We start from the raw sequence: 20,296 nt of genomic DNA, 5'->3' as shown, positions 1-20,296 counted from the left end.
ACTTCTCATCTTGAATGCTGAGCCCAGTAAGGTAGCAAAGGGATATAAGAATTGTATGTACAAACATCATTCAGTGGTTCTCAAAGTTCAAGTAACAAATGGGTCACCAAATGAAATGTCACCTTCTTATCCAGAAAACGGATGTGTTCATTTGGGTTTGACCATTACCTGTATGGCTACATTGGATTTTATTGCTTTCATCAAACATGCAAGTCTAGAAGGACCATATTAGAAATTATTAATGATACAGCTTTAGTACAAATATAACAGAAATTAATTATTCACCAGTTAAAAAGCAAAACAAGTGAATCAGCCTTTGTATCTCTATATTTTGATGGCACAGATTCACAAGGAGCAATTAAAGACCTTAGTCTGAGGGCAGGAGGGCTTCTGAAATTAACCTCAGTTTCTTCTGGAGTCATGCAGGAAGGATCCTACATAATGTGAATCATATTAAATCAGCTAAAAATGTTCTGTCATAAGTATTTTCATATACTTGGTGAATATGGAAAAAACTTGATCCAAATTCCTTAATACTGGTTTATGCATTGTAGAGCTGAAACTTGGATTTTATGGTGAATAAATCATATAAGTAATGTGGAGGTTGAGTGCTCTGGCAAGGAGTGATCACAGCTATCCTGTTGTGTTATTTTAATTGCCTGGTGAGTAGTTGTCAGCCTCACTTGTTTCTCTGTTTCAGTGTTTTGGTATCAGAATGCAAAAGATGATGTCTTTGTGGCACAGTTGGTGACACGTTCTGCTACTATCTTTGTCAGCTGGAAGGGGATGGTGTAACATTTCATTTTTAAACCTGTGAAACCTTTTCACTCATTTTCATTTGGCTGAGACAAAGAAAGTAACCTGCATCTCGTGTTGGAAGCATCTCTGGAGTCCAAGTGTAAGGGAGAGTAGGCTGCTCCTGCACTGTGTTCTGCTCAAAAGCACTGGCTATGCCTGCAGTGGTCGTTCAGCACAGAAACTAATTAAGGAATTAGAGAGAATGGGTCCTGAGTGGCTGTTTTCAGGCCCTGCTGTAGTCTCATGAGGTCTGTGGTGTATCAGCAGCATGCTGCCATAGCCAGCTCAAGCAAATAAAAATGACATTTCCCTAATCTGGAGGTGCCATATTAGCCCAGTGCCACGGCTGTTTGTTTTGTTGTGTCTTAAATATGGAAACAGGCTGGGACTATTCCTGTAGAAAGGACAGAGGTTGGTGTTTGAGGACAGAAATGTGTGCTTGGTTCACAGGGGAATTGGGACTTCTTCAGTCTGCAGGCAGTGGAAGAAGTGCAAGGTTTTAAATGGGGCTACCTCTCAGTGGTTGTGTGGAGGTACTGAAGAGGAGAACAGGCAAAAAATGCAAGGATTGTTTGGGAGGCTGAGGAGAACATAAATTCAAGGCCCAGCAATACAACGTTTGCAGACCCTTTGCACGTAGTCTATGCCAAGAGTATAATAAAGCTGGGCTGCACTTTGGCCTTAAATTATTTTTCATGCTTTTCTTAGGCATGAAATGTGATAATTTTGGAGTTCTAATGTGACTAATTCTTACTGCTCTTAAAATAGCAGCTCAGTTACAGTCAGTATGCAGCAATGTATAGGAGTAAATGTTCCTGGGAAAAAAATTGCTAATTATAAGAAGACAAGGGTCCATTATATTACATTGCTTTCCCATCTTTGTAATGCTTTGCTATGTTTTGCATGTTACTAATGCCAATTCTTCTCTGGCAAGCCTGCAGTTATTTGCATTACCATGCTTTGAAGGGGGTTTATGTGAGAATAACTGCTGTGGTGTAGTGCAGGAGCACAAGGAGTCCATGTAAAATCTATGCCCTGGAATGTGAGCAGGAGATGCAGGAAACCTGTGTTCATAATGCAGTGCCCCTTCTGTCTTCATGTTGCCCTCTCTATTCCTGTAGCTGCATTTGATTTCTGCCAGGCTTTTCCTGACCCCATGCAGCAGCACAGTCCCAAATTAATAAGGATCTGTGTTGACAGATCATAACCTTCCGGCCCGTTTCAGGGATATTTTTCTCCTTGTGCACAGAACGTTGGATGCAGCACCCCAGTATTCTGCTGGTTGCTTTCCTGGGCAGGCTCAGGTAATCTCTGGTTTCTTATTTCCTTTGCAAATTAATTGCTGAAAGAACAGTTTTCTGTTCACTGTTCAGTTGTGGCTACTGAGGGATTGAAAAGGAAATGTCTCGTGTCATGTTCTACCATTCAGGAGAGCTGTGTCTAGCTCTCTTCTTGAATATGACTTAAAAATGGCATTGAAATTGTGTTTCAAGGTGTGCTCATTGTGTTGTAGTCATCATGACAGCCTATATTAATTATTTGCTCTGGTTTTCTTTGCCACACACTGGCTGGGGTTTTGTTCTCTGCGCTTTTGTTATTGCAGGAAGGTTGAAGTTTCACCATCATGGTGCTTCCACAAATTACTTTTGAGAATTTGCACACCATCTGTGTGCAATAATAAAGCTTTTAGCAGCTCCAGATTGCCATGCTGGTGGTGGGGAGTGTGGATGAAAGCCAGCCCAGTGAATTAAGGTCATGTCCCTACTGGGGACAGAAAGCAAGCTCTAGGTAAAACGATCTAGACAATCCCTGGGAGAGGCATCTGGTCCTGGTAGCACTTTGGCAATCACAGTTAGGGCTGTTATTCTTCAGGCTTCCAGCCACTGAAAGGTAGCAGAAGACACATGGGGACTCACTCCAGGTGTTAACGGACACCTGCAGGAACAATGCTGCATGTTCTTGACAGACATAGGTGGATGGAAAGTGTTGTCGAGTAGAAAACGCATAAAGTGAGCCAGACACGCTGAGAAAGAGAAATAATCATGATACAAAGCAAAGGAGACCACAGCCACAACAGACAAAATTTAGAAAGGATTAATACGACTACTGAATCTGTCAGTGGAGAAGTTCTTCATAATATCAACATTAAAAACCTGACATTTACAATATTGAGGAGAAAATAAAAAGCTTTTGGATACAGGCCTGTGTGGGAGGAAGTAATGTTGAAAGGAAAAAGCCATGAACTGTTGTACCAGATAAATACACTATATTAAGAAAATTACAACATGAGAGGGACATCTTGTGGCACAATTAAAATAAAAAATAATAGTCCAGTGTCAGGAGGAGTATCCTGGAATGTTACCCCGGGGTCACCATTTCTGGGAGAAATCCCAGGCCTGGTAAGAGATTAATTTGTTCCTGTCTTTCTTATAGCAGGGCTCCTGCTACCCACTTTCTCATCTTCCCACCTTTTTGTCTCCATGAGACGAGGATTATAGAGCACAGATGTTCTACCAAATATACTTGTCTGTCTTGGTGCAAATGATGCTAGTTTTTAATGAAGAAATAGATTAAAATGTCACTACTGTTATTTGACTGAATGTGTTGTCATCAGTAGCATAAGATGTGACAGAACCTTAGGTGTGGGTGGTTAACACTTATTTTCCATTTGTATCACAATCATATTTCCATATGTTCCCATAAATTAAAAAGAATACATTGAATTTTCCTGGGGACAGAGGGCCATGACTGTGTGCAATCAACTGAAATGGAACTTACCATGCATCTGTGCATCGCAGCGTACGATGACGTAGCCTTGTCAGTGTGCCTGAACCTTGAGATTCCTTGTTTGATTAGTTTTGATCACATGGTGATAAAAGTTTTAATTATCTTTTACACGCAGCAGTTTTCCCAGGAGCTGTCATTGTGACTTTGAATAATTTCTGGAGTACTTTTCATTGCCTTAGACGAGGTGGTGCTGTATGGTGTAGAGTGGGAGAAGTCTGTACACCACAGCAGTATTTTCAGTCTCATTGACCTCAGCCACACGTTTTGGTGTTTTTAGGAGAGGTTCTGGTGCTGGGCTGGTGGTGCACCCAGCCAGAGAGCTGGGGAGCAGGCACTGTACCCACCTTTCAGGTGCAGTTTGCTTCACCTTCTGGGCTGCCTGCAGGTGCAGGGGCAGGAGGAGGTGGAGCTACTGCTGGTTTGGGTGTTTCAAGCAAGCAGGAGTGAGCTGGCAAGAGCACTGAGTGAGTGGAGTCATTGCTCTCAGCTTCAGGGAAACAATAGAATGTCAGTTAAAGGAAAAACCAGACGTGGTTCTTCTGCAGAATACCTCGGCTCTAAGGGCGTAAAGCTTTTCATAAAAACTGGGGAGTTTTGATTTCATGGTGCATTTTCTGTTTAACAATTTCAGCAAACAGATGTCCTTTTGGTTGGGCTCAGTATTTCCATTGCTACCTTGTTTTTATGTATCTGACATAGAAAGTTCAATGTATCAACATACATTTTCTTGGGGTTGTTTATAATGTGTCTATTCATGCCCAAGGATCCAGAAATTCTATTTGAATCAATCGGTATGTAAATCATTCTCTGCTTTGAAAAGATAGGAGATCATTTCTCCAGCAGTAATTTAATCATAGCTTGTTTTTTGTAAATCCACAATACCCTGGCCTAAATTTAATTCAAAGTTTATGTTTCCTAGCTACAGTTCTGGTACTTCAGTTGCCATGAGTAGAAACACCATAAATTAAAAAAAAAAAAAAAGTGGACAGTAATGGAGATCTTTTTTGGGTTAAAGATAGGACAGAACCCCCAAGATTTTGTTTTCAGGCATTTGTACGAGACTAACTAAAAATCTGCCAAGTCATGCTGTTGTCCAGCACAGATTTTTGGCCAACACAAGTGTATCATGAAATGTTTTTTGTACTTACTGATCAGCTGAAAACCTGAGAGTTGGGGCTCAGTTGCTTTGGCATCTATTCCTTTGGCCACAATTAATTTCCCATTAGGTATTCCGCAGAATGACCAATGTTTACCTTAGGTTAACCAAAACCTTGGGTTTGTTGGTATTGGTTGAATTCAGAGTGTGGACTTAAGCTTGTAAAGATGCCAATTGCACGCTTTGATATCTGACTAAATGATTTTGATTGGCGAAGAACTTCACTCCAGTTTTTTACTGGTTTGATCCATTCAAATACAAATTCCTATAGCAAGGGCCTGTCCTAAGCTGTGGCAGTGGAGCAGTCTGGTGTCAGGGTCAGAGAATGAGCTGCCACATACCTGGGAATCTGTTTTCCAGCCTGTCAGTTGAAGCTCTTGACAAACAATAAACAAGAGCTGCACCTTGTTATGCCTCTCTGCCTTCAAAGAGGTTTTTCTGGTTAAATAGTGAGATGGTATTAACTTAGGGTGTGAATACAAGTTTAAGTGCTGTGCTGTGAATCTCTCGTGTCTTTGCTGGCTGGAATGTCGCTGGGTTTTCTGCTTTGTTGTCCGATGTCAGGGACAGCTATGCCTTTGCATTCCGTGTGTGTCTCTGTGTATGGAGGGAGGTGCCTGCCTACCTGGAGCATTAACGGTGGGACATCGTTCTCAGCTTTGCCCTTGGTTTCAGGTGTCTCCTGTGGGCAACACACAGTGCACCTAGGAAAGGCACGTTTATTCCAGAACAGGTATTTCCCCAAAAGGGCTGGGATGGAAAAGCCTTTAAGTGACGACGAAGCGCGTGAATTCAGGGCGGTGATGGACGGCTGGCGCTCGCCGTGCAGGGTGCGGGAGGAGGAGCGGGCTGCGCGCTGGGTGTGTGTCCCTGCGCTGGGTGTGTGTCCCTGCGGCACCGGGGACGGCACGGCCGGGACCCGCGTGCGCTGCCGGGGGCGGCGGGGTCGCGCCGGGTGAGGCTCCCACCGCCACCGGCCGCCCGCGGATCCGCCTCGCCGAGCGCCCCCGGAGTGCCAGCCCGCCTTGCCGAGGCTGCGGCCGGCGCTGCCCGGCTCCCTGCGCGCTGGGCCGGGCGGATGGGGGCCGGGGCTGCGGCCCCGCTCCCCGCCGGGTCCCCGCCGCGCCGCGCCCTCCCCCGCGCTCCCGCCGCCTCCCTCCCCTTCCTCCCGCCTCCCCGCCCCCGGCTCCGCATCGCCGCGGCCGGAGCGCACGCCGCCCGCCCGAGGATGCTCCGCGCTTTTGTTCCCCCGCCGCAGGTAGGGCCGGGGCGGCGGGGCCGGGCTGGCCCCGGGCCGGGCGGGGGGCGGCGGCGGGGCCGGGGCGGCGACGGCGGGGCCGGGAGAGGCGGCGAACAAAAGCGCCGTGCAAAATGGAGCCAGCGGAGAAGGGCTGGACCCCCGCCCTCCCCGCCGCGCATCCCCCCGCCCGGCTGCCGGGGCTCCGGGGAAGGCGGCATCGCCTCCCGCTGCCGCCGGCGGAGCGTGGGGAGGGAGCGGGGCTGGAGCCGGGGCCGACGGGGAGCGCTGAGCAGGGCGTGGGGAAGGAGGGGAGCGGCGGAGGTGGCAGCGCGGGGGAGAGGCGGTTCTGTAAAACACTTTCCCCTTCTCTCTGTCAGCCTTTGGGAGGACTCTCGTCCTGACTCGGTGGAGGTTCCTCTCCCTCTTCCCCCCAGCCCCTCATCCCTCCTCGGCGCGGCAGCCCACCCAGGAGGGCATCAGTATCAGCCCTCTCCGGTGCGCCGGGGAAGTTGCTGACATGCCTGCCGCTGGGTCCCGGTGCAGCGGCAGCGGCGGGGAGCCGGATTTAAAGGGGAATTGTGCTGCAGACAATGCACAGCAGCAGCATCTGGAGCAGCCCTGGGGACTGGAGCTCCGGTTTTGACATTGCTGCACACACAGCACCAGCCGCAATGACAGCAGCTGCCTGGAGTGGCTGCAGGCAGCAGGCAGGAGCATGAAGTAGAGAGATCACTGCAGTGCTCAAGATGAACTCCTCTTTGGTTGGCAACCAGAGTGGCCGGCCCTTCTGTCTCCTGGCCATTAGCTATTTGGAGACCATCAATTTTTGCCTCCTGGAAGTGGTTATTATTGTATTCCTCATGGTGCTGATTATTTCGGGCAACATTATTGTGATATTTGTCTTTCACTGTGCACCTCTGCTGAACCACCACACCACCAGCTACTTCATCCAGACTATGGCGTATGCTGACCTCCTGGTGGGCGTGAGCTGTCTGGTGCCTTCTTTGTCTCTGCTGCACTATCCTATTGTTTTAAGTGAGTCCTTGGTTTGCCAAATCTTTGGTTATGTGGTATCAGTGCTGAAGAGCGTCTCCATGGCCTCCCTGGCCTGCATCAGCATTGACAGATACATTGCCATCACGAAGCCCCTGACCTACAACACGCTGGTTACCCCGTGGAGGCTGCGGATCTGCATATTGACCATTTGGCTCTACTCCTGCCTGGTCTTCTTACCCTCCTTTCACTGGGGAAAGCCTGGATATCACGGGGATGTGTTCCAGTGGTGCGCCAATTCCTGGAACACCGATCCCTATTTCACCCTCTTCATTGTGGTGATGCTCTACGCCCCGGCCGCTTTCATCGTCTGCTTCACCTACTTCAACATCTTCCGCATCTGCCAGCAGCACACCAAGGAGATCAACGAGCGGCGCGTGCGCTTCAGCTCGCAGGACGGGGAGGCCGGGGAGGCCCAGCCCTGCCCGGACAAGCGCTATGCCATGGTCCTCTTCCGCATCACCAGCGTCTTCTACATCCTGTGGTTGCCCTACATCATCTATTTCCTGCTGGAGAGCTCCAATGTCTACAGTAACCGCGTCGCGTCCTTCTTGACCACTTGGCTTGCCATTAGCAACAGTTTCTGCAACTGTGTCATTTACAGTCTCTCCAACAGTGTCTTTCAGAAGGGGCTGAAGCGTCTCTCGGGGGCCATCTGTGCCTCGTGTGCTAGACAGAGGGTAGCTAAGGACTCCTCTACCTCTAGGAGCAAAAGATCTCCCAATGGATGTCATGTCTAGGACGCCTGTCAGCTGGACTGGGAAGTGCAGGGACAATTGCGTAGATTGCAAAATAACTTAGATATGATTTTAAAATAACCAGATTTGCAAAAAGGTTTCTGAGAAATGCTGCTGACATAGAAGGATCAGGAGCACATATCGTTGTGGTTTCAGTTTAAAAAATGATTGCTGTGGAGGAGGCTGCGGAGTTTCACCTCCACATTCATTTTAAAGAATAAAGCTGTATCTTGACACTTACCTCTCCAGCTGGTGTGACTGAATGGAGTGGGTGTCTGAGAGCTTCGGCAAAATGTAGTCTTTCTTACAGCTTTACTGGGTTCTTTGGAGATTCGTGCTTCACATGTAAATGATAGATCTGAAGTGGAAATGTCACAGTCTATGGTATATTACAGGGATTTTTTTAATACATGCCAAAGTATATTGACACAATGTTCCAGCGTCAGAACAGAAGGGGCCAAACAATTTGTTTTTCAGTGCTACCTAGACAGGACTTGTAGAACAGGAGTGAACAACGTGAACATTTCAGTGTGAGCTCTGTAAATGAGCCGTGAGTGCAGCGATGTGGTCTGGGCAGTCGTACCCCTAGGGCTGATCTGGCTTCCGTGCCCCGTTTCCCTGGTAGGATGCATGGTTGGATCTGAGTGCGGCATCTGCGTTTTCCTGTTTGTTGTGAAGTTAGAAGAAAAACTTGGATCAGACCAAATTTAGCAGTTAAATAAAATGTGTTTTGATAAGCTGAGAGAAAATACGTGTTGCTTTATGATACCAGAGTTGTGGCAGCCACTCAAGGATGATGCCAACATGTGAAAATTGTTCTCAAACCAGTGGAGAAATGCCGTGGGTTTGTATGTGGAAATTTTCTCAAGAACAACTTTAAAAATAACATGTCCCTTTTTTTTTTTTTTTTTTTTTTTAATCTAAATTCTTCTGATATTTTACATACTGGAACTTAAGGGGAAAGGAAAGAAAACAATTGTCTTCTAAACAGCTAAAGGAACTATGTTGTAAATTTAACTGTAGTATTTGAGTTATTCATAAGTGCACAGAGCTAAATCAGAGGCATTTTTCTTTAGCCTTCATGGGATTAAAGATGGTTCAAATATAGCAGGAGCTAAATCCTGTTGGCAAAAGCATATCTAACTGGTCAGACAAAGGCAATATCTGAGGAACCAAATCTCATTGACCGCAGCTTGTTCAAGCTAGCCTAGATTAAATGTTGTGAGTACTGTCATGCTGTTAAGAAGGCAGAATGGCCCTCAAATTGTTGAGTTTTTCCTAAACAATATCCTTGTCTTTTTACTATGCCATTTTGGAAGTGAAAGTGAACCAAGTATTCCTGTAGTGGTGGATTGCAGTGTCACCCTGTCCCTGATGCAGGGCTGTCCCTCTGTCTGTCCTGCTCTGAGAGCAGGTTGTACCCCTGACCATCTGCCCTCTGTGCCCCTCCTTGAGCTTCCCCTCACTGCCTTGGGCTGCTGAGTGGGGAATTCCCTGAGCTCCTCTGGTACAGCTGGTGTGCTCTTAGTCACAGTGGGAATGAAAAAAAGATAGGGAAAATAATGTGATATTTTTAGAATTGGGGTAATTCTCTTGGCCAAAGGGAAGGCTTTGTTTTTGTTAAATCGTTTCAAGTCTGTGTTGTTCTAGATCGAGATCATATTTTTAATACTCTGCCCTGTCCCTCCTGCAAACACCCCCCTCCTCTCTGCTGTGCTGTGAGCCCTGGCCTCTCCTCTCTATGCCTTGCCCTGGAGGGTACCAGCTTGTCTCTGCCCCATCACGTGCCACGATTGCTACAGCCCGACCCTGCTGCCCATCCACATTTGCTCCAGTACAGTCTCGTGGGGCTGCCAGTGAGGAAATGGGGAAGGAGAGAGAGCCGCAGGATGAAGCATTCCTGGCATGGCATGTATTTGTCAGCACTCAGTGCTGGTACACTTTGAGTTCCTCTCCTGGATGTGTGTGTACCTGTTCAGGAGAGGATGGGGCAGAACCCCCTGCTACTGCTGCCTCCTTCTGTTGGAGGGCCCTGGGGCAAAGCATTTAAGTGGCATCTTGATCAGCTTCCAGCTAGAATGGATTTCATCCATAGTCAGTCCAAACCTCTCAAGATAAACATCCTCTTCAGTTCATCTGAAATTTTTAAGAGCACAGGTTGTCTAAACCCTGCTGCCTTCACACCACCATTTCTTGCTCTCTTTGTAGTACAGAGCAGAGAGGGGCTTGTGCTGGGTCCTGGCAGACACGCCCGGCGTGATTTGCTCGGCAGAGCCCTGGCAGCCGGAATTTTGGTTAGACACAGACAGCTGTGGGGGAGCACAGGGGTGGAGTGACTCACTTGCAAAAGAAGTGGGATAATCAGCTCCTGCACATCCTGGCTGATTGTCTCGGGCTCTCTGTGGGTGTGATGGCAAAGGTGGGCTTTGGGGAACAATTCAAGGGCTTTAGTCACTAATATCACACTGTGTGTGTGTGTGTGGTATTTCTGGAACAGCCTCTCAGGTAAACTCCCTGTAGCCTTTCTCTGACTCTTCACCTTATCTAACATTTCCAAATCTTTGAAATGATGCTGTGTATCACTGAAATAGCATGTGACTGAACTTAACAGAAGAGAAGAATCTGCTGGGGCCTAAAACCCTAGAAGTGGCAGTTTCAGGTTTAAGTGGAAGCTGCAAAGCAAAGATTGTTGCTTTTAGGGTTTTTTATGGCTAAATAGAGGGTTTAAATAGGAGCATTGTGTGCTAGTTTTTGAAAATTGTGAAAGTTTTTGAAACTGGTAAGGGGTGTAAATCATGGCATAGAGATTTAACTGGAGCTGAAGGAGTTGCTCCTTCAGCCCTGAGCCTGGAATTGCACTTGGAGCGTGGTGGCTGATCCAGATGCAGATGCATTCTTGCAGCTGTTGCTGCTTTGCAGCAGAGGTCCAGTTCTATCATTCCTGACAGCCAGGCTGTTTTCAGTTGCCTTACTCATCTCCAAGTCTTCCTCAGCTCAGACATTTCCTGTAAGAGGTGAAAATCAGAATATGGAAGTCTCTAAGAGATAAGGCTGGAGAGGAGTTGCAGCCAATTGATACATTCAAGTTTCATCCACTGTACAGACACTTTTAGTGTTGCCTCATTAGCTTGGTTTTAGTGTCAAATATTTCTCTTTTTGTCTGTGTTAATTTATTGCTATTTTAAAGATTTAAATTACGTTTTTTCCCTCTTAATTTAATGTTGATGTAGTATGTGTTTAGATGTTTTAGATATTTATAGCACTTGAGTCTGTTGTCCTCAGTGAAATTGCAGGGGGTGAATTCTGTTCACTGTGCCAGTGGTGGGAAAAATAATTTTGACAAACATGACTTTTTTTCTCAGCAGTGCATTGAACACCTTTTGTCATGCACCCAGCACAGGCACAGAGGTCCTTCCCATCACAGTCCAGGCTAGGGATGGTCAGGCAGCAAACTTTCCAGCTGGATCATTTTCATCCTCCACATATGAAATGAATCCACTTCTGGCTCTGTTTGTGTCTGGGTGCTTTGGAAATCAGTGGTGAGAGCATTGCACAGATAAATGCCACGCTGAGGAGAGGACAGAAATCAAATTGCATCTTCATAAAAATGGGGTTGTGATATGATTAAATGAACTAATTTTGAAGTTCCATCTCAGACTATAAATTTATTTTTTATTAGAGTTATCTGCCTCACTTTCAAATTAAGCTGTTGGAAGGTTCAATTTGCAAGATGCAATTCAGTGGCTTTTTTTAGTGCCCTGGGAAGGATTTCTATACTCACAGCTTCTCAGAAGATGGTAATTTGCTTCATGTAGAAGTCCTTTAAAAAAAAAAAATTACTGGAAGTTAGGTTGTGATTATGTTGTCATTTTCCAAATATATTGGGAAAATAGCTGTGAAATATTATTTTTTATTATCTCAATCAAGGGACAGTATTTTTTAACTCAACAGAAATCTTCTTTTGTGTCAAACAAAAGTTTTGCTATTATCAACTGTTAATTTTTTAATTAAATGTTACCAGTTTCTACAGTCTTTATTTGTTGTTGGGGGAGTTTGTTTTTAAGCTTTTTATCACTCAGAAATATGTTTCTACTACTTGGAATTCTGACATGGCTCAGTGTCAGAGTGCCAAGGGGCAGTTTTGGATATTTGTCACAAGTCTTTGACAGGAAGAAGGGGCTACAAAGTACCGAGGCACAGAGAATTGCAAGAGACAGAGAATTCCAATGGCATTGTTCCCTCTCTCTCATATAAACACTTCATGTGTGAAAACCTTAAATTTCAGTTTGTCTCTTCTGAAAAAAGACACTTCCAAGGCCTGGATGTGATACGAGCTGGAAACAGTGTGCAAATTCAATATGCAGATTTTTTGCTATCTATCGTGGTGTTCCCAAGTGCTGTGATGATCAAGGCAGTAACTCCATGAGGCAGGAAGTCTGAAATATTTCAGTCTGATCTTACTTCACATCAGGGTTTGAAGTTGACAGAATTTCTAAGTCAGGTTGGTGCTTTAAAAAATATTTCTTAGGAACCAGTATGTGAGCACAGGAATCTGCCTTCAGACTGTATAAACAACAGACCCTTCTAGAATTTTTCTGATTCATCTGTTTTAGATAATTGAATAAGAGGAGGTGGAGGTTTTGAAAGGCTTTTATTTTGTTGTTGTTTTAGCACATGTTTGGCTGTGAATTTTTGAATCACCTGCTGAAACTTTTGCCTGATTTGGCCCTTATTTTATTGCTTGGTTTCGAAATGTTTCTTCTTCCCTTCCATGACTTTGCAGAATACAACACATCCTCCCCATGGTGTCATTCAAGATAAAGCTCAGATTTTAATCCAAGTGTATCCAAATATTACCTTTAATATTCCCTGTAGGGTGAATGCTGTTGTGTGTATGGGGCTGTGGTCAGGCCAGAGCTGGGGAGGCTGCAGCTGGTTGGGTTTTACAGACTGTCCCATCAAAGCAAGCAGCCCCTCTTTTGGGGTGGTGGGAGAATGTCCCATTTTCCCTGCAGAGAAGTGTGTTCTCCTGCCTTCTGGGCCAATGTCTTACTTGAAGTTGGTGTTTCCATTACTGCCTGTGCTTTGCTGCTTCAAAAGATGTTTCTGCACATAAGCAAAGGCATTTAATACTAAAGTTACATTTTTGGAAGGGGATAGGTCTTCAAAATTAAAATTTAGTAAGTGTAGGACTAGGTGCAGTTGTGTTTAGAGAAAGAAACTGAAAGTCTGAAAGTTGTGGTGGATGGGAACAAAGAGAGGAAACCTGCTGGAGGTGGGTCAAAACAATGGAGTATTTAATGTGAGTCATTTTCTTTACAATACACACTTTTAAATATGGAGTTTAACCTTCTTGCTTTTGCTTTGCTGCTCCCTGAAGGCAGCTTCTCTGAGCCTGGGGACCCCCACACCCACCCAGAGGGATTCCCTGCAGACCTGGGGTGATGATCAGCCCCTCATTTCAGTTCAGGTCATGTCAGTCCGTGTCACTGTTGTCTGTCTGAGCTGTTCCAGCCACAGGGAGTTAATCTGATGGGATATACTTTGTTTGGTCAGCTTTTCAGTTTTTTTCCCTGTGACATTGTTTTCTAGACAGGTGAAATGTTTGTTTCTAGAGGCAGCTTCCCTGAGCTGATCACAGCATGTGCAGGAGAGCCCAGGAGGCAGCAGGTCCCTGTGGGACAGACCTGTTGGTGGGTTGGTAACCAGTAGCTTTATTGGCTGAGAAGTTTTAAGAAGTGCTGAGTGGATGCACACTGCATTAGATGATGTTTAGAGCAGGGGTTTAGAGGGACACCTGTGTTTGGGAGGAAGTGACTGGGGAAGGCTCCACCTGCCTGAGCTGCAGCGCAGGGGGCTGGAACAGAGCAGGCAGTCCTGACTTTCTGTTCTGACTTCCATTTATGAACTTCTAAGATGAGGATAGCAATTTTGTAATTCAAAGCTTTGGCTTCTTTCTGATGGTCATTACTGGAGATCCTTCCATTAAAAGGTGAAATCAATTTGAGTGGCTCCTCATAAAGATGAACTCAAATCTTGCTGTGCATATGCGAGTCATTCTCAGTGTTACACAGACCACGTGAACCAAGCAATCAAATGCTTAATAAACCAAGTCATTACTTTTATGGTAAATTGAAAAAAGTTCTTCTGGGATTTCAACTGTAAATGAATCCTTGAAAGTCAATAATTAGATTAGTAAAGGATGACGTTTTAATATGCTGGCAGGAATATAGAGGGATTTGTCAGGGGAAGCAAAACCAGACTTTGCACTAAAGTGGCTTAGGTATATTTATAGTGCTAGTGATTCTGTGTGTGTGTGTGTGGGATCTTTGGACTATTTTAATATAATGTAAGGCTTTGAGCTTTAGCGAGCTCAAGTTGCTCGTTTTATGAAGTTACATTAGTACCACACTGTGAAGTATTTTTAAATATTAGCATTACTGAGTATGAAAAGTATTTCATAAAAACAGTTTTTAAAACATTTTCTGTAGATGCTGTCAAATGAATTGATGTTTAGTGTACAAAGAAATAAAACCTGAGGGCTGTAAGGTACCTGTATGTTTCTGATCACCTCGGTTTTTGAGGGGTTAGGTATTTCTTGAGGTTGAATTGTCATTAAAACCTACTAAAAATACTGGTGCAGTTAATCCTTTCAGAGATCAGAAAGCAGAATTACCTCCAGCCACGCTTTTGAACTGTCTGAAAGGATTTGCAGTCGTTGTATTGTCTTGACAGACTCACGTCTTTAGAAATGCTGTACAGCACAGTCTTTTGCAAGTTCCTATGCTGATACATTTCTCTCCATATGTAACCTTTGAAATCTAGTTTCTATTGTAATTCTAGCATGTAAACACTAGATTCAATTTTGTATTCCTCTAATGAATGCAACAGGATGGAAACACGTTTGCAATTGCTAATGATGAGCTTTTTTACTGTTCTTAATACTCGTGGGTATGTCTTTTCTTCAGGGATTTCAGAATTGTATTCGTACCTTTTTTAATTGTTTTTTTCACATGCTGTTTACAATTAAACCACGAGCATGGGAGGCTGTGCGTGCATGTGCTTTTAGGTTGCTTTGCTGAATGGAATGCAGTGGAGTGATCTTACTTTAAAACCTCTCTGTTGCCCAGAGAGGTTGTGGCTGCCCCTGGATCCCTGGAAGTGCCCAGGGCCAGGCTGGACAGGGCTTGGAGCAACCTGGGAGAATGGAAGGTTTCCCTGCCCATGGCAGGGGTGGCACTGGGTGGGCTTTAAGGTCCATTCCAACCCAAACCATTCCATGGCTCTGTGATGCTCGTTTTTCCTTGTGTCCCACCTGTCTCCTTGCACCTTTCACAGTACCTGGTACAGCAGAAGCCACCAGTGGGGTTATTCTGGTGTGTCCTGTGGAGAGCTGACATTGTCAGAGGTTGTTTTAAGGAGTTCTGTTTGGGAGACTATCCAGCTCCTCACACAAGCAGTGTTCCAAGTGATAGTTTTTTCCTGAATGTCAGTGAAAAGGCCAAGAGTAGATGAAATCACAGGTGAGAATGTGTATGTGTGTGTTTGTAAGAACTTTGTGCACCTTTTAATGCTGGAAATTGTTTTGTATTAAAAGATGAGGAAGAGCTGTGAGTGTGGAACCCCTGCTAGGAAGAACTATGGGGAAACCTCCACCAAAGCAGATTAGAAAAGCAGACAGGTGAATGAGAGGCAGTGTGACCCTCGAGACTCTAATTCTGGTTTAGTTCTGACACAGTGGGGACTGTCTGGGTGGGTTCCTCGATGGTCCTTGGCTCTGCTGGGTCTGCTCTGGCTCAGACAAGGGAAGGGTGTTCTCGTGCACAAGGCAGCTGAGGAGGATTTATGCTGGGGCTCCAGAATTACCTGGTTTGTGCCAAGTCAGAACTGTTGTTAAAGTACAGGGGAGAGGGGTTCTTCCACCCCATGGTTTTAATAGACATTTCTGTAGCTAATTTTTCAACTAAGACTAATAATAAGAAAAACTACAGTTGAGCCAAAAATGACAAATGTTACTGAGTTAAAATAATACTTGCATATTTTTAATTATTAAACGGAATTAGATAAATCGGAAGCATGTAAATCTTTGCATAATTATTTCCAAGAGGTAATTTTGCTAAGAGCTATTAAAACTCCAAGAAATGTATTATTCCCTTTTGAGATGGTGTGCACCCCAGCCGTGTCATACATCTCTTGGCTTGTTTCCTTTTTGCTGTAGGTGTACATACATATATATATTTGTGTGCTGTGCAGTCGTACAGTCACTGCCATGCTAAATTGATTGCTTTCAAATGAGTATATCTGTGTGTTTTACATGTGTGTGTATGTGTATCCCCAAAGAAGCAGTTTAACAGGGCAGTGCTTGTAGGCTCACAGAGTTTAGGGCTTTGTACAATATGTAATTTTAAGAATGTCAATGTGGTTCTTAGCGGATTTTATAAACACTTTTCTGAATCTGTTATCAGCACTTCCCATCCTACAAGAAACTGCACATTTTTCAGTGATTGTTCCACTGGTTACATTTTTGTCTGCCATTTGTTCTGGATTGATGTAATCTTGATACTACTAAAATTTCAAGGGCTGTTGACGCATTTCACATAGCCTGGGATTGCCTGTTCTCCAAATATATGGATCATGCATCAACAGTACTAAGTAGCCTTACTGTTTTGCCTAAAAGCCTAGCTAATTTATTTAATATTCTCTCTTTAAAGAGAGGTCTCTGGAAGGGGTGGCATATTTTAGGATGCTCCTTCTCTTTAAAGGGAAACTCAGAATTGACTAGCAGTACTTGTTGATCAGTGATATTATTGTAGCCAAAGGATGCATGGGTGATTTAATAGGAAGTTTTTGCTTCAAGTTTCTTGATGAAATGTAGTGTTCTACAGAGCTGTGTGAAGAGTGTAGTTTTTTATTCTGAAATGCACTTGTACACTTTATTTGAAAGGTCTGAATGGATCATAAATACATTTAAGAAATAAATGATACGTCACATGTTTTCATGGCTTGTCTCGGATGGCTTTCCTGTTACTGTGCTGCTAAAGGTGTGTTCCTTGGCACTGGCTGGGGCTTTCCCCCTTACCTCCATTGCTCTAAATAGTCTTGGAGTGAGTGCAGGGGCAGGAGAAGCTTCCAGCCTGGTTGGTGTTTATGCTTTATCCATACATGCTGCAGGGCACTGTAGGCAAACTCCTCGCTTTAATTTTCCTGTGGGAAACTTGAGCCCTAAAAGGAAACGAACAGAGCGAAAGGGCTGCATATCACAAGGGATTCACTTTTATTTTTAGAATTGCACTATATTGCCATATTTGGCCTGAAACTATGCTGTATCAATGCACTATTGTATCCAATTGCAGTGTCTAACCAGTCCAAATTTGTCTAAATTATTCAGTTTTTTTCTACAAATACTCTCTATCTGTGAACGTTCTGGACAAGCGCTCACTCCAGGTAACACATTCTGCAAGCAGCATTCCTTGTGGGGAGTTATCAAGTACATGAAACTGTGGTTTGTGTCACTTCCTTGAGGTCTCAGTAGCAGGTGTAATTCCTCCTACCAAAACCTTCTCCGGTGGTTTGGGCAAAAACAAATGCAGGAAGTGCACTCTGTGTAGAAATGAATGTAAATATTGCTTAATAAAAGTAATTATGGGAATGCCATCAGCCTGCAAAATAGACCTGGTGGCACAGGATCCTGCTAACACTGAAAATAGCTGTCCAAAGACCATTTAATGTATTTGAATGGGCTTAAAACGTACAGATCTGCTCAAAATAACTTATCCCCGTCGTGTAATATTACCCCTGCTGCTGCCCATGAAAGCTGCACAGAATTTTGGCTCTCTCTGTGTGTTGGATCTGCTGGAATCTGGCCCTGGCTTGGTGCACTCCAGGGTGGCTTGTCCATGCCTTGCAGCAACACACCACGTGCTGGTCCCACGCTGGCAAAGCAAGGAAAATTCCAGGGGTGGTCTGAGACTCCAGACCCTTCCCACAGTAATCTCTGACCGTGTGGCGGAATTCTTGCAGTCAGTGGGACCTTCCTAAGGAATAACTGGAATGTGGAAATGGATGTGGCAAGAGTGAGAGTCAGGCACAGCTTGGGTTGGTGGTGGGTGTGTCAGATAACTCACCAGTGAGCAAAATTCCACAGTTGGAATCATTCTGGGGCTTGGGGCAGGGGGAACTTGAAGTTTGGTCCCCTCCAATTTCTCCATTTTTGTGGTAGTTCTGAAGCCAGCCTGTGTCCAAGTCAGGGTTGTTTTATAATCCCAGGGGATTTTCTCCAGGAGCCTGGTGCTACAAGAGCTGATCTTTGGGTGATGAGCCATTTCCAGCAGGCAGCTTCCTCTGTTCTCTGGAGGTTTCTTATTTCTTCTTTTTCATCATAAATCTCGTCCTTTAGCAATTCTTTGCTGCAGCTTCTTCATCCTCTCGGGTTTATGTAGTGGATTAGGAGGAATAAACCTGAGCTGCTGAAAACTGCAAGTAGAGCAGTCCCAGGAAGAGGAAACTCCAGCTCTTTAATTGTGCCTTAAGCTACAGAAAAAGCTTCTCAAGTAACAGTCTCAGTCTGAATATGTTGATCAAGGCTGTAACTCCAGGACATGGTTTGCAGATCCCAGGATGCTCCCTGCAAGATCATGAAAATACATGGAAAATATCTTTTAAATGTGTCAGGTTTAAGAGGTGGGAACCAATATGCTTTTATATGCAGCCTGACAGAGTAAATGGGCTTTTCCCAGCTGGACTGCATCCTGGTTTCCATAATTACTCATGTAGTTTCTGCTTAAATCAACTGGAGAGGAAAGTTTCAGTATAACTCCCTTAATATTTTAAAGTCCATAAAAGAGGGGGAGGAAGGGCATATTCTGACTCTGAGCATCTACATTTTCCTGCTTTCCTTCAGAGCAGCAAACTGTTACGAGAATTTTAATCTTTCCTACACTTGCCTCAGTTCTCATGGCTGGTTTCCACTCTGTTTTCTTTATTACTTTCTTTTTCTTCCTGTCATTCTTAGCTTTCTATTTTTCAATCCCAGTTTGTGAAGGGTGTGGGTTCAGAAGGGTTTCCTTCAGTTCCCAGTCCCCTGAAAGCATGAGAAATTGCCCATTGAGCCAATTCTCACAGCAAGGTATAAAAATAGGAGTAAAGAAAAGGTTACACAATGCTTGGATTGCAGCAGTTTGTACTAATGGGGAGATTTCAAAGCCACGGTTTGAAAAACATTTTTTAAACCTTATCATTTCCGTTGATTTTTCTCTTCCCAAGCTGTGTTTCAGCTGCAGGAACTCACGTTGGATTGCTTGAGGAATTGTGCTGAGACACAGGAGTCGGGAGCTGAGCAAGTCACGCAAAGCCAGAGAGGCCACTAATTAGTTCTCTTTAGCCATAACGAGTGATTCGTTTGAGAATCCTCTCTTAAGAGTTTCCTACCAGATGCTTTTGTCTCTGCTGTTAAATAAGTGGATTAAAAGGCAAGTGGATTTGGGATTATTTTGCCATTGCAGCAGAACACAGGTGACTCTCAGGAAAGGCACTTGTGCAGGAGCACAGATGCTGCTGGCAGTGGCCAGAACCTGTGCTCCTGGGAGTACTTCACTGGAATTCAGTCCTGCAAACTTGTAAGAAACTAAAAGTTATCACTGAGTCTCTATTCACATGCTCAAAGTTTGCAGAGTGGTTTCTGAGCTTTGTCTTCCCCTGTTTGCAAACAGCCAGCCATTAGCATAATTGTCTTTGACTTAAAACGTGTTTATTTATATGAAATTTATTGAACATTGGATTTTGTTTGTTTCTAATTTCCTTATAACGAGACAGACCTCTTTACCATGTTAATTATTATCAAATTGGAATGCTGAACAGTACTTTTGATATAATTTCCAAAACAATCTGGTCTTGATTCTAATAGCAGCATAATGCTTTCTTTCCTAATGAAATGTCTGTGTTAAGCCCCAGAGAGGAGCATTAACCTTGGATTAAAATCAGAAGAGAAATGAAGCACACTGAAAATGAAGCACACTGTGGTAATTTTGTTGTTCTTTGAAAAATAATTTTGTGAAGAAAAAGAACTACAAGCTGTATTGAATGTTCCTTACACTGATTATGTTGTGCACATTTTTTACCATCTTTTACTTCTAACCTTTTTCCATTTGCCTAGCAGAAACATAACTTTTTGGATAGATTAAACCCCAGTTTTTTTTACTGCTCAGCTTTCCAAATGTCCAAGGCATCTGAAGCTGATGGTGTCAGAGTGATGTAGAGAACAAAGTTCCATCTTCCTCATGCTGAAATCCCAGCTCATACAGGACCTGTCCCTGCATTCCCTCATGTTTTCCTGTGTGACACTCCCTAGGGCTCATACTCATCTGCTTTCTCTAATTGAGTTCTGAGGGGATGAGGAGTGGTTCCTCCAGCTGAACCTCAGGGAAAGCATTTTGGACAGCTGCTGCTTACAGCTGACTGCAGTTGTGAGATACCAGGAGTGTGCCTGGGCAGTGCTGGAATCTCTGAGGGATGGCAGCATCTGCACTG

At 44.4% G+C, this 20,296-nt stretch overlaps 2 protein-coding genes across 5 annotated transcripts in view; both read left to right on the top strand.

The window, feature by feature from the left end:
* The window catches only part of RABGAP1 (RAB GTPase activating protein 1), a 62,115-nt gene that overhangs the window by 24,425 nt on the left and 17,394 nt on the right, over positions 1–20,296 (top strand). The gene's annotated exons all lie outside the window — the stretch shown is intronic.
* Positions 3,253–8,011, top strand: GPR21 (G protein-coupled receptor 21). 2 transcript variants are annotated; one of them, XM_053996084.1, is made up of 2 exons: positions 3,253–5,474; positions 6,359–8,011. In XM_053996084.1, exon 2 carries the CDS (start codon positions 6,728–6,730, stop codon positions 7,772–7,774), a length of 1,047 nt encoding a protein of 348 aa, XP_053852059.1. In that variant the 5' UTR covers positions 3,253–5,474; positions 6,359–6,727; the 3' UTR covers positions 7,775–8,011. The 2 variants fall into 2 exon arrangements, with proteins under 2 accessions (XP_053852059.1, XP_053852061.1); XM_053996086.1 differs by lacking the exon at positions 3,253–5,474 and adding an exon at positions 5,931–5,999.

The sequence above is a fragment of the Vidua macroura genome, chromosome 21 (assembly GCF_024509145.1).
Source record: "Vidua macroura isolate BioBank_ID:100142 chromosome 21, ASM2450914v1, whole genome shotgun sequence".
NCBI classification, from domain to species: domain Eukaryota; kingdom Metazoa; phylum Chordata; class Aves; order Passeriformes; family Viduidae; genus Vidua; species Vidua macroura.
Note: the sequence above shows the minus strand (reverse complement) of the source record. Positions and strands in the feature narration are given on the sequence as shown.

What these genes read in the sequence shown, in the direction of transcription:
- GPR21 (XM_053996084.1), top strand. Translation starts at nt 6,728, where the DNA reads ATGAACTCCTCTTTGGTTGGCAACCAGAGTGGCCGGCCCTTCTGTCTC.